General features: G+C 51.3%; 1 protein-coding gene across 1 annotated transcript; it reads left to right on the forward strand.

The window, feature by feature from the left end:
- The first annotated feature begins 1,441 nt into the window (after nt 1-1,441).
- Tmed3 (transmembrane emp24 protein transport domain containing 3) lies at nt 1,442-5,684 on the forward strand. The gene is made up of 3 exons (XM_013011812.1): nt 1,442-1,510; nt 1,834-2,082; nt 5,184-5,684. The coding sequence occupies exons 1-3, from the start codon at nt 1,442-1,444 to the stop codon at nt 5,418-5,420; spliced, it is 555 nt and encodes a 184-aa protein (XP_012867266.1). The 3' UTR covers nt 5,421-5,684.
- The last annotated feature ends 5,931 nt before the right edge of the window (nt 5,685-11,615 follow it).

The following is an 11,615-nucleotide window of genomic DNA, read 5'->3' on the forward strand; positions in this document are numbered from 1 at the left end:
CCCGCTCCCGGCATGTCCGCCCCGCAGGGGCTCCACTGCGGCTGTTCCCCGCCCCTCCTTTTACAAACCCCACGTTTTGAGTGGGATTTGGGGTGGCAAAGGCGCTCTCGATGGCGGTGCAGTCTGTTGAGACCCGGCCACCCGCCCCCCAGGTGGTGTGCTGAAGACACTTGGTTGTTTTTTGTGGTCCTGCAGCTTGAACTCGGGGCCTGGGCGCTGTCCCTGAGGTTTGTGTGCTTCAGGTTAGCTACCACTCAAGCCACACAGCTCGGCTTCCGTGAGACTTGATTTTTGCCATATGGTGCACTAAAGCCAGCTCCTGGCCTCCCGTCTAACCTCTCCGTGGTCAGTGCCCATGGCTCACAGTTGCTGGGAGCAGCACTCAGGTCTGGGGTGGGTCCCAGGCAGATCTGGGGTTGGAGGGCCATTGGAGCACACCTTGTCTCAATGGGCCCCTCCATCATGAGAGGTGCAGAAGGAGGCTTGTGCCCAGAAACAGCTCCGTGGGAAATAGAGATACAGGTTTGTGACCTGTGTGGACAGCATGGAGATTGTGCATGTGTCTGCGTTAACACAGGTAACTGAAACACCGTAAGGAAACAGTGATAATTATGTGGTTGGAGGGCCTGAGAGGCAGTGGTTACTGCCACCATCCTGTGCCAGGGCTGTCCACTGCGGCTTTAAACATCCCAGCAGCAAGCAAGATGCCTGCCTGCTGCTTTCCACAAAGTTTGGAAGCAGTTAACTGCATTAACACTCTCTCTCTCTGTCTCTGTCTGTCTGTCTCTCTAGTACACACATACTGAGGCTTTTCACTCAGGACTTGGATGCTGTCCCTTAGCTTCTCTGTTCAAGGATGACTTTACCACTCGAACCCCAACTCCACTTCTGTTTTTGTGTTGGTTAATTGGAGATGAGAGTCTCATGGACTTTGCTGTTGGGGCTGTTTTTAAACCAAGATCCTCACCTCTCAGCCTCTTTTGAGTAGGTAGGATTGTCAGTGTGAGCCACCGGTACCCAACAACTGTATCCTTTAGTCCTTTCATTGACTTGTTCGTGGTCACAGCCATTGACCACAGGTGTGATTTCTACCCTCTGTCATCTAACTTTCCTTGTTAGAGTTGGGGCTGAATGATTCCTGATCAGTCCCTGTGAGTACCTTTTTTGTTTTGTTTTGGTCGGTTATGGTGCTTGAACTCTGGGCCTGGGCGCTGACCCTGAGCTCTTCAGCTCAAGGCAAGTGCTCTACCACTTGAGCCACAGCGCCACTTCCTAGTACCTCAATATATATGTGCCTCCTTTTGAATATAATCACTGCTGACTTTACTGCTACTATTTTTGCATCCAATCATTGCTAACTTTACTAAGTGCTACTATCCAGTCATGGCTAATTTTACTGAATGCTGCCATTTTTGTGTCTAGTGATTGCCAACCTTACTAAATGTCACTAGACCTATTCAGCAAGCCCGGAGCAACCAGTTATTTGCAAAATGGAGCTAACAACCCTCAGGTGAAGTCGGCCTCACTATCTTAGGCAACTTTCTTAACTCTGGTACCTCAGTTTCCGCTGCTATAAAATGTGTGTGAAAACTGGAGTCAAGCCCATAGGGACTCAAATCTCAGCCCTGGCACTTTCACACAGGGTGGCTGTGGCCTGGACTCTGCTCAGGCCCAGCGAAGTGGACAGTATCCCTGCCCTGGGAGGTTGTGGAAGCTTGCAGGGCAGGAGTATTAGGGGCTCAGGCCACGGCGTGTGCTGAGCGTGTTGCGTGCTGAGCGTGTTGCGCATGTCATTGCCTGTGGTGACAGGACGTTCTGTGTGTTCCCCGGTAGGTCATCACTGGAGGCCACTACGATGTGGATTGCTACGTGGAGGACCCTGCAGGGAACATTCTCTACCGGGAGACCAAGAAACAGTACGACAGCTTCACGTACCGGACCGAGATCAAGGGCGTTTATCAGTTTTGCTTCAGTAATGAGTTTTCCACCTTCTCCCACAAGACCGTCTACTTCGACTTTCAGGTGGGGGATGAGCCCCCCATTCTCCCAGACATGGGGAGCAAGGTTACCGCGCTCACCCAGGTGAGTGGAGAGCCTCCCTGGCTACCTCAGTGTGTAGCCCCCCCACCTAGTTTTTTTCTTGCCTCTGTATCAGCAAATGAGCAGGGTCACCATCTACTTCCATCTTTCTTTTTCTTCACCCTGCCCCCTGCAGTATCCCGCATTCCAGCCTCTACTTTCCTTGTCACAGCATCTCTTTGAAAGGTATTAGCCTAGTACCAATGGCTCACTTTTGTCATCTCAGCAATTTTGGAGGCTGAGATCTGAGGATTGCCATTCAAAGCCAGCTCAAGTGGACAAATCCATGAGACTCTTATCTCTAGTTAACCAGCAAAAAAGGTGGAAGTGAAGCTATAGCTCAAGTAGTAGAGAACCAGCCTTGAGTGGAAAAGCCAAGCAAGAGCATGAGGTCCTGAGTTCAAGTCTCAGTACTGGTGCACACACAAGCAAATGTGAGAAAGGCCCATCTACTTCTTAACACTGCCGGGCCGTAGTCACATGCCAGTTCTGCTCACAGTCCCTTAGTGAGCTGTTGTCACGTGGCAGATCTGGGTGAACTGAGGGCTGGCAGGGCCAGTCCTGGGTGGACATATTTTGTAGGACAGTCACCTTTTTCATAGTTCATTCATTTCAGTTTTGGCAATACTAGGATTTGACCTTGGGGCCTTGTGTTTGCAAGGCAAGAGCTCTGCCACTTGAGCTATGTTCCCAGTCTCACAAGATTGGACTCCTGTTCCAGTCTGCCCTCCCACCTCTCAAGCTCGCACTTCCTTCCACATGCAGCAGTGTTTGTCATAGGACCTGGTTCTCCTCCCAGAGAAACTTGAAAGACAGGAGCAACCATCTCTGCCTGCACTTGTTCCAAACCAGAGTGGCAGCGTCTTGAGTGGCAGCGTCTTGAGTGTCAGGGTGGGGGGCAGGTTCCCTCCTGGCTGCCCTCCAAGGTGGCCACGTGCTCTGCTCTGTGCTCTGTGGTTTGGGGTGTCAGGAGATCCTGACAGCCACCCTACCCTCCATCCTGAGCAGTCAGGATGCGGCTGCATTGTTGATAACTTACACACCAGCTACACTTGTCTATTCGTGTCCATTAAAATTAAGGGAGCCATGTGCCAGTGGCTCATGCCTATCATCCCAGGAGGCTGAGATCTGAGGATCGAAGCCAACCTGGGCAGGAAAGTCTGTGAGACTTTATCTCTGATGAACCACCAAAAAAAAAAAGTTGGAAGTACAGCTGTGGCTCCAGTGCTAGAGTTCCAGCCTGGAGTGAAAAAGCTCAGGGGTAGTACCTAGGCCTTGAGTTCAAGCCCCAGGACTGGCATCAAAAAAAGATGCCAAGTTCAAGCCTCAGTACTGATACATATACACATACAAACTTAAGTCAGCAATTCACTTCCCTGTTTGCGTTGTATGAACACATTGTGCCTGGTAGAGGCCCTGGTGGCAGAAGGCCACTCTGGGAGTCTGCACTGCAGGGCCCTGGCTGATTGCCCTTAGCAGGTTGAGCAGAGGGTGGGGTTTGTATATAAGATCTTTTGTAACTCTGGAGAGTTCTTTTGGGCTAATGAAACAGTGCCTCAGTGCGATAACATTTTGCAAGCTTGACCCCAAGGACTTCCTTGAACCAGTGTGGGGATCGGTCAGGAAAAAGCCCAAGGAACTAGGTCAGTAGTGCTGTTTCCCAAATCCTGCCTGCACGTTGGAGTTTGGTTCTCTTGTGGGGAGGAAGAGCTTAGGTTTCCTTCTCCTGCCTTTCCGAACATCTTTGTTTCTGCCCATCTTCCATAAAGGCATTCTTGAGCCAGGCACCAGGCACTGGTGGCTCACACCTGCAATCCTAGCTTCTTAGAGGCTGAGATCTGAGGATCATGCACAGTTCAAAGCTAGCCAGGGGCAGGAAAGTTCAGGCAACTCTCACCTCCAATAACCACCCAAAAGCCAGAAGTGGAGCTGTTGCTCAAGTGGCAGAGCACCAGCCTTGAGCAAAAAAGCTAAGGACAGTGCCCTGGCTCTGAGTTCAAGCCCCAGTACCAGCATTAAAAAATAAGGGAGAAAGAGGGAGGAAAGGAAAGAAGGTAGGAAAGAGTGAGTTTGGAGAATGAGCTAGTGGCTATTTGAGCTATAAAAAAACCCCAAAGCATGCTTTGGAATCCCCATAACCTAATTTTAAAAGGTTTCTGAGTCCCTCATTCCTACCTTTAGTATCTGTGAGCTGCCGCAGGTCTCCTGGTTGCTGTAGGGACAGAGCTGAGTGGACCTGGCACACTCTCTGAGTCCTGGCTACACCTGGGAAGGAATACGGGGCAGTTTTAGCAGTGCGGCTGGGTCAGTTTGGACGCGGGTTAGTGTAGTTAGGTTCTTGGTTCCCTACCAGGCTACTTCACCCAGTCCACCTAAACAGTGGACGTGGCTGTCAGGTCCACTCTGGAAGCGTCACCAAGGCAAAGGAGGAACAAGCCTGTAACTGCCACCATGGTGCCTGGCCCCAGAGGTTTGTGTGGAGTGGTCTGTCCTGGTACTGGGCACCACAAACTGGCATGTGAAGGTCCCCTTGGAGATCAGTTTTCTGATGTCAGGAAAATTGGTTCTTGCGATTACTTGTCCGTGTGTGTGTGTGTGTGTGTGTGTGTGTGTGTGTGTGTGTGTGTGTGTGTGTGTGATGGGGCTTGAACTCGGGGCCTGTGTGTGTGTGTGTGTGTGATGGGGCTTGAACTCGGGGCCTGGGTGCTGTCCCTGAACTCTTGCTCAATGCTAGTGTTCTACTACTTTGAGCCACAGCTCTGCTTCTAGTTTTCTGGTGGTTCATTGGAGGTAAGAGTCTCACAGACTTCCTTGCCTGGGCTGATTTCAAACCTCCATCTTCAGAACTCAGCCTCTTGAGTAGCTAGGATGACAGGCCCCAGGCTTTGAGTCCATTTCGGAATCTCTGTCCTCCTTCCTGTGTGGTTAAGCCAGTGTTTCGCCCTTCCTTTTGCATGGTTACCTCAAGGATTAAATCAGAGCAGGTGCTGCATTAGTAGGGTGTCCCAGGTAGCACCTGCAGGATGGGACCAGCACGTGGGTGGCTTGCTGGGCTCTGCCCTGCCTGTCTCTGAGCACTGTGACTGCGCCTGTCCCCCGTACAGATGGAGTCAGCGTGTGTCACCATTCACGAGGCCCTGAAGACGGTTATCGACTCCCAGACCCATTACCGCCTGCGGGAGGCCCAGGACCGGGCCCGGGCTGAGGACCTGAACAGCCGCGTCTCTTACTGGTCAGTCGGCGAGACCATTGCCCTGTTTGTGGTCAGCTTCAGTCAGGTCCTGCTGCTCAAAAGTTTCTTCACAGAAAAACGACCCATCCACAAGGCAGTCCATTCGTAGCTGGTGGCTCTGTGCCAGAGCCCCTGTGCCCTGCATCCTCCCACCGCCAGGGCTGGTGTGTGACCCAGTACATACACAGCTGCCAGAAGAGCACTGGCAGTCCACACACACGTCTGGCCCCTGCACCCCACTCGCCTTCAGGCATCTGATTACATTGTGTCTGCAACATCGACCACAAAGACAGCCGTAAGCTGGGGCTGGAACTCACACCTGTAATCCCAGCCACTCAGCTGAGATCTGAGGATCACCATTCAAAGCCAGCCCCTGCAGAAAAGTCCATGAGACTCTTATCTCCCAATTACCCAGCAAAAAGCCAGAAGTGGAGGTGTGGCTCAAGTGGTATAGCCCCTGCCTTGATTTAAAAAAAGCCAAGCAAGAGCATGAGGCCCTGCGTTCAAGCCCCAGTATAGGTGTGCACATGGCATGCACACGTGCGTGTGCACACACACACACACACACACACGGAAATATTAGCAGTCGGCAGAGGAGTAGCCATGGGGAGGCCAGTGGCCTGGGTGGTAGGAAGAACAGATCCTTGGGGTCCCAGGGCCACATGGATTCCTCCTCTGCTCCAGGATGTGGAGCATTGGGGCAGGTAGGGAAGCATGGAGCTCCTCCCACTGGACTCGGTTGCTATGGGAACCAGGCCCTCCCCAGGAGCAGCCCAGTGAGCCACGCAGGGACCAGGGTCTGGCCTTCCTGGCTTAGATGTGTCTCCTTGTATTGGTGGCTAATAAAAACTAAGTGTGGATACTCAGCGATGTCTACCTTGGTTTTTATATATATTGTTTCATATGTACACATGTACCTGATCATCCATCTGGAAAAATAACGCCATTTGCTGGCAAATGGGTGGATCTGGGAAAATTTTAATGTGATATATGTCAGGCTGAGAGACAAAGGCACGTGTTTCTTTCATGTTGAGGTCAGATCTAAATAAATTGCGAGGACATACAAGGCCGTGTGCGTGTAACACACTGTCATCGACTGGTGAATGAGCAGTGTGAATGACGGGAGGGAGGCAGAAGAGAGGAGGGGCAGAGCGATGGTCATAGTCTATGTGCATGTGTGAAGATGGAGCCCTGTGACTTGGGGAAGAGCCGACGGTAGAGTGAGATGCTCTGTGCTCATCAACTCATGCTGAATTGAAACCCTGTGCACAGCGGCCCTGAAAGATAATTTAAAACAATTCCAAAGCTTACACAGACCCTGGAGCAGCCCTGGCCCCTCTCGCGGGAGAACATGGCAGGAAGGCGCTCTGTAGCCCGGTACGCACGCCCAGACCAGACCCCCAGTTCACCTCTGACTTCCTAGCACGACCAGAAGTCAATTTCCATTGTCCGCAAGTCACCCTGTGTGTGGTCGATGAAGATGCCAGGGTGCCAGCTGGCACAGTACTGCAGGTGGTGCATGCGCACCACCAGCCAGGGTGCTGGAGGCAGCCTGGACCGTGGCACTGGACTGGACCTAGGGATGCCGGCCACTCTGCTAGCTTATCCTGTATAGAGCACAGCCTGGCCTAAGGCCCAAGGCAGCTCTTCCATGCTTTTGTGTTGCCAAACAATACAACCTGATGCTCAGAGGCTCAGGAAGGCCAGGGAGGCCCAGACCCACGGTGAGGACATGGCTAGGGCGGCAGCCCCTCCTGAGGGCTAGCACTGCTGTGGCCTCCCTTGGCCCCCTCGGGTCTCAGGGCCCTGTGCTGAGTGCGTTTCAGGCATGTCTCATCACAAAACAGAATGGAAAAGGACAGTGTGGTGTTAATGGCTCACATCTGTCATCCTAGCTACTCAGGAGGCTGAGATAGGAGGATTGTGGTTCAAAGCCAGCCCAGGCAGACAATGTTTGTGGGACTCCTATCTCCAGTGAACTACCACAAAAAGTCCAGAAATGGAGTTGTGGCTCTTATGGTAGAGTCACAGTCTTGAGCAAAACAAAAACCCAAACAACCCACCTCCCCAACAACTCAGGGCCAGTGCCCAGGCTCTGAATTCAAAACCCCAGTAATGGCAGAGGGGGAAGGAGGAGGAGATGGGAGAAAACCACTTATCCACAGCTCTGAGAATCCCAGCACTGGAAAGCACGGACAAATTGCATGAAAAAAAAAAAAAAACATTCTTTAGCCAGGCGCTGGTGGTGCACACCTGTCATCCTAGCTACTCAGGAGGTTGAGATCTGAGAATCACAGTTCAAAGCCAGCTCAGGCAGGAAAGTTCATGAGACTTCAATGAGTCATTAAAAAAAAAAAAAGCTGAAAGTGGTGCTGTGGCTCAAGTGGTAGAGTGCTAGCCTTGAGCTGAAGAGCTCAGGGACAGTGCCCAGGCCTGAGTTCAAGCCCCAGGACTGGCCTTCCCCCTTCTCATCTCCCCTCCCCCCCCCAAAAAAAGTGACATTCTGTGTTTGCCTCTCTCATGCATTGCCTGGAAGCATGGGTGACGCGGTGGCTGCAGGCTAGGCTGTGGGCAGCACAAGGTAGATCAAAGGCCCTGCCTGGCGCATGTGCAGACGCATGTGCAGACGACAAAGACGACGACTCCTCCTCCTCCTCCTCCTCCTCCCCCTCCTCCTCCTCCCCTTCCTCCTTCTCCTCCTCCTCTTTCTCCTCCTCCTCCTCCTCTCTTCAACACCTTGGGGGCTCATGGCTTAAAAACTAAGACAAGATTCTATTCCAAAGCTTCTTTTTCTAAGAATTTAAAGTGAATGTTGAACAGAGTGCTTTTTGTTCAGCTAGAGAACCAGCTGGGCACGGTAGCTCATGCCTGTCATCCTAGCTACTCAGTGGATTGAGATCTTGAGGCTCACAGTTGAAAGCCAGCCAGAGTAGAAAAAAATCCACGAGACTCTTTATCTCCAATGAACCAGCAAAAAGCCAGAAGTGGAGCTATGGCTCAAGTGGTAGAGCACCAGCCTTGAGCCAAAAAGCCCTGAGTCCAAGCTCTAGGACCTGCACAAAACAAAATAAAAGCAATGAGAATGAAAGTGGGCTTCTTTATTCCAGGACTGTCTCTTTCCCCTTTCCTTCAAGTCTCTGGGAGACATGGATGGGTCTCTGGCCTTTACCCCTTCAAGATCAAGTTCAACCTCAAGTTCTAAGCCCCGGGGCCCTGTGACTCAAATCAATGGATCAATCCAATGGCAAACTCTGGCACTGCTGTGGGGTGGTGGTATGAAGAAGCGCTGGTTTCCAAAATCCGTCTTCATTTTGTCACTGCATTGACAAAAGCCACTCAGCCAGACTTCACCTAAACACGGTCACGTGGGAAACAAAAAGGGAAAAAAAGACCTTCCAGAAAAATGTCAGCCAGTTGCAAAGTGAGTTAATCCTCATGGAGTTTAGTGACACAGAATGGAAGGCCAAGGACTTTGCTGATTGCTGCTATGTGGGAAGTTATGAAGGAGAGAGAGTGGAGACTGAGCCAGAGAGACAGAGAGGCAGATATTGCTGCTGTTGCTTGTGGAGGACATGGAGCCCATTCACATAGTGACAATGCTAAGGGCCCCTCAGGTGTCCAAGGAGAGAATCCTGCACAATTCCTCCCAGAGTCCTCAGATGCACCTGCCCCTGCCTGGCCTGGCCCACACTTGTCAGCTTGGATCTGGGAGAAGGGAGCGTGTGCTTCTAAGACATTGAAAAACCATTGTTTTTTCTTGTATGGAAAATCTTAACATCATTACCCTCAGTTCTTTTTTTCTTCCTGTTTTTGGTGCAAGTACTGAGGCTTGAACTCAGGGCCTGAGTGCTTTCTCTTAGCGTTTTTCAAGGCTGATGCTCTAGCCCTTCAGCCACACCTCCACTTTCAGCTTTTTGGCGGTTCATTGGAGATAAGAGTCTCACAGATAGTCCTGCCCAGGCTGACTTTGATTTGTCATCCTCAGATCTCAGCCTCCTGCATAGCTGGAATTACAGATGTGAGCTACTGGTACCTGCCTGGTATCCAGTTTTACACAGAAATGGTTCAGCATTTTCTTAGAACCAGAAATGTGTGTCTTGTACAAGACTTAGCCAGAGTGCTTGAGCAAGACGAGCGACTTTCTAGACAAGTCAAAACCTGCTTCTTCATTCTCACTCATTATTGGGCTACATGAGCCTTGCCGTGACCTCCTTCCATCCAGGAACCTGATTGCAATGTAAAATCTTTTGTCCTGCATCACAGCTGGGTTGAACTCAAATGAATGAGGTTCTGAATGAAATCAATCTGATCTAGTATTCATGATCTTGTTTTTTTTTTTTTTTTGCTGTTGGTACTGGGGCTTGAACTCAGGGCCCAGGCATTGTTCCCTGTGCTTTTTTTTTCCCCCTCAAGATTGGCACTTTACTGCTTGAGCCATACCTTCACTGCAGGCTTTTTGGTGGTTAATTTTGGAGTCTTGGACTTTCCTGCCCTGGCTGGCTTTGAACTGTAATCCTCAGATCTCAGCCTCCTGAGTAGTTAGGATGACAAGTGTGAGTCACTGGCTGAGAAATTTCTAGAAATGCTACTGTAACATTGTTGATTGAGCGAAGTCTAATCCAGTGAAATGACAGGTTGTGGGGGCAGGTTGATCTTGTAGCTCTGGTGGTGGCAACGGGGGACTGTGCTCAGCATTGAGCGGTGGGATGGAACTTTTGGTTTATGTAGAACCACATTCTCACTTAACTCTAGAATATACCATTTTATTCCACAAAACTCCCAACCTATTACATCGCTGGGGATTGCTAACCCAGTCTTACACTGTCTCCTCCTAAAGCTTGTTTTATTCGCAAGTCTACTGTTTGACCACAGGAGAGAGTAAGCTTCAGGTACAGCTTCCTCTCGCTTCTGCTTTCACACTGGTGCAATTGCGAGAGAAATTGCCTAAGCATTCAGCCAGACCCTGAATAGTTCCCAATTTGCTAGCCTCTTTTTTTAAACCTTTTCCTAGAACACAGGAGAGTGTGGGTACAGCTACCTCCATCCAATATGCTCCTGGTCACTGGGCCCGCACACTCAACACTGAAACTCCTGAGAAAGAGGGAGGGTGGGGCTGGTGGCTCTCGCCTGTCATCCTAACTACTCAGGAGGCTGAGAGCTGAGCATTGCAGTTCAAAGCCAGCCAGGAAAGGAACGTTCCCTAAGACGCAACTCCAATTAACTAGCAAAAGCTATAAGTGGAGGTGTGGCTCAAGTGGCAGAGCAATAGCCTTGAGTTGAAAAGTTCAGGGACAGTGCCCAGGCCCAGAGTTCAAGACCCACCCCATGACCCCCCCAAACCCCCCAAACCCTGCATAAACCTTAGGTTCTATAGCTAACCTGCTCCATTTGTTAGGGTGAAAATGCTGGCAAGGTTTATGGCAATGATGGTGATGGAGGCGGTGATGGTGATGATGGAGGCAGGGATGGTGATGAAGGTGGTGATGGCGGTGAGGGCAGTGATGGTGGTGGAGGTGGTGATGGTGGTGGTGGTAATGGTGGAGGTGGTGATGGAGGTGGAGGTGGTGATGGAGGTGGTGATGGTGATGGTGGTAGTGATGGAGGTGGTGATGGAGGTGGTGATGGAGGTGGAGGTGGTAATGGTGGTGGTGGTAATGGTGGAGGTGGTGATGGTGGTGGTGGTGGTAATGGTGGAGGTGGTGATGGAGGTGGAGGTGGTGATGGAGGTGGTGATGGAGGTGGAGGTGGTAATGGTGGTGGTGATGGTGGTAGTGGTGGTGGTGGAGGTGGTGTGGTGATGGTGGAGATGGTGATGGTGGTGGTGATGGTGATGGAGGTGGTGGTGGAGGTGGTGATGGTTATGGTGGTGGTGATGGAGGTGGAGGGGTGATGGAGGTGGTGATGGTGATGGAGGTGATGATGGAGGTGGTGGTAGTGATGGTGATGGAGGTGGTGATGGTGGTGGTGATGGTGATGGTGGTAGTGATGGTGATGAAGGTGGTGTGGTGAAGGTGGAGGTGGTGATGGTGGTAGTGATGGTGATGGAGGTGGTGATGGAGGTGGAGGGGTGATGGAGGTGGTGATGGTGATGGTGGTGATGATGGAGGTGGAGGTGGTGATGGTGGTAGTGATGGAGGTGGAGGTGGTGATGGAGGTGGTGATGGTGATGGTGGTAGTGATGGTGATGGAGGTGGTGATGGAGGTGGAGGTGGTGATGGAGGTGGTGATGGTGATGGTGGTGGTGATGGAGGTGGAGGTGGTGATGGAGGTGGAGGTGGTGTGGTGATGGTGGAGGTGGTGATGG

The sequence above is a fragment of the Dipodomys ordii genome, unplaced genomic scaffold (assembly GCF_000151885.1).
Source record: "Dipodomys ordii isolate 6190 unplaced genomic scaffold, Dord_2.0 Scaffold15, whole genome shotgun sequence".
Classification (NCBI taxonomy): domain Eukaryota; kingdom Metazoa; phylum Chordata; class Mammalia; order Rodentia; family Heteromyidae; genus Dipodomys; species Dipodomys ordii.

Bases quoted from the DNA above. Each gene is read 5' to 3' on its own strand.
- Tmed3 (XM_013011812.1), top strand. From the start codon at position 1,442: ATGTCACTAGACCTATTCAGCAAGCCCGGAGCAACCAGTTATTTGCAA. The intron at 1,511-1,833 runs GTGAAGTCGGCC...GTTCCCCGGTAG, and splicing joins ATGGAGCTAACAACCCTCAG to GTCATCACTGGAGGCCACTA. The intron at 2,083-5,183 runs GTGAGTGGAGAG...TCCCCCGTACAG, and splicing joins AGGTTACCGCGCTCACCCAG to ATGGAGTCAGCGTGTGTCAC.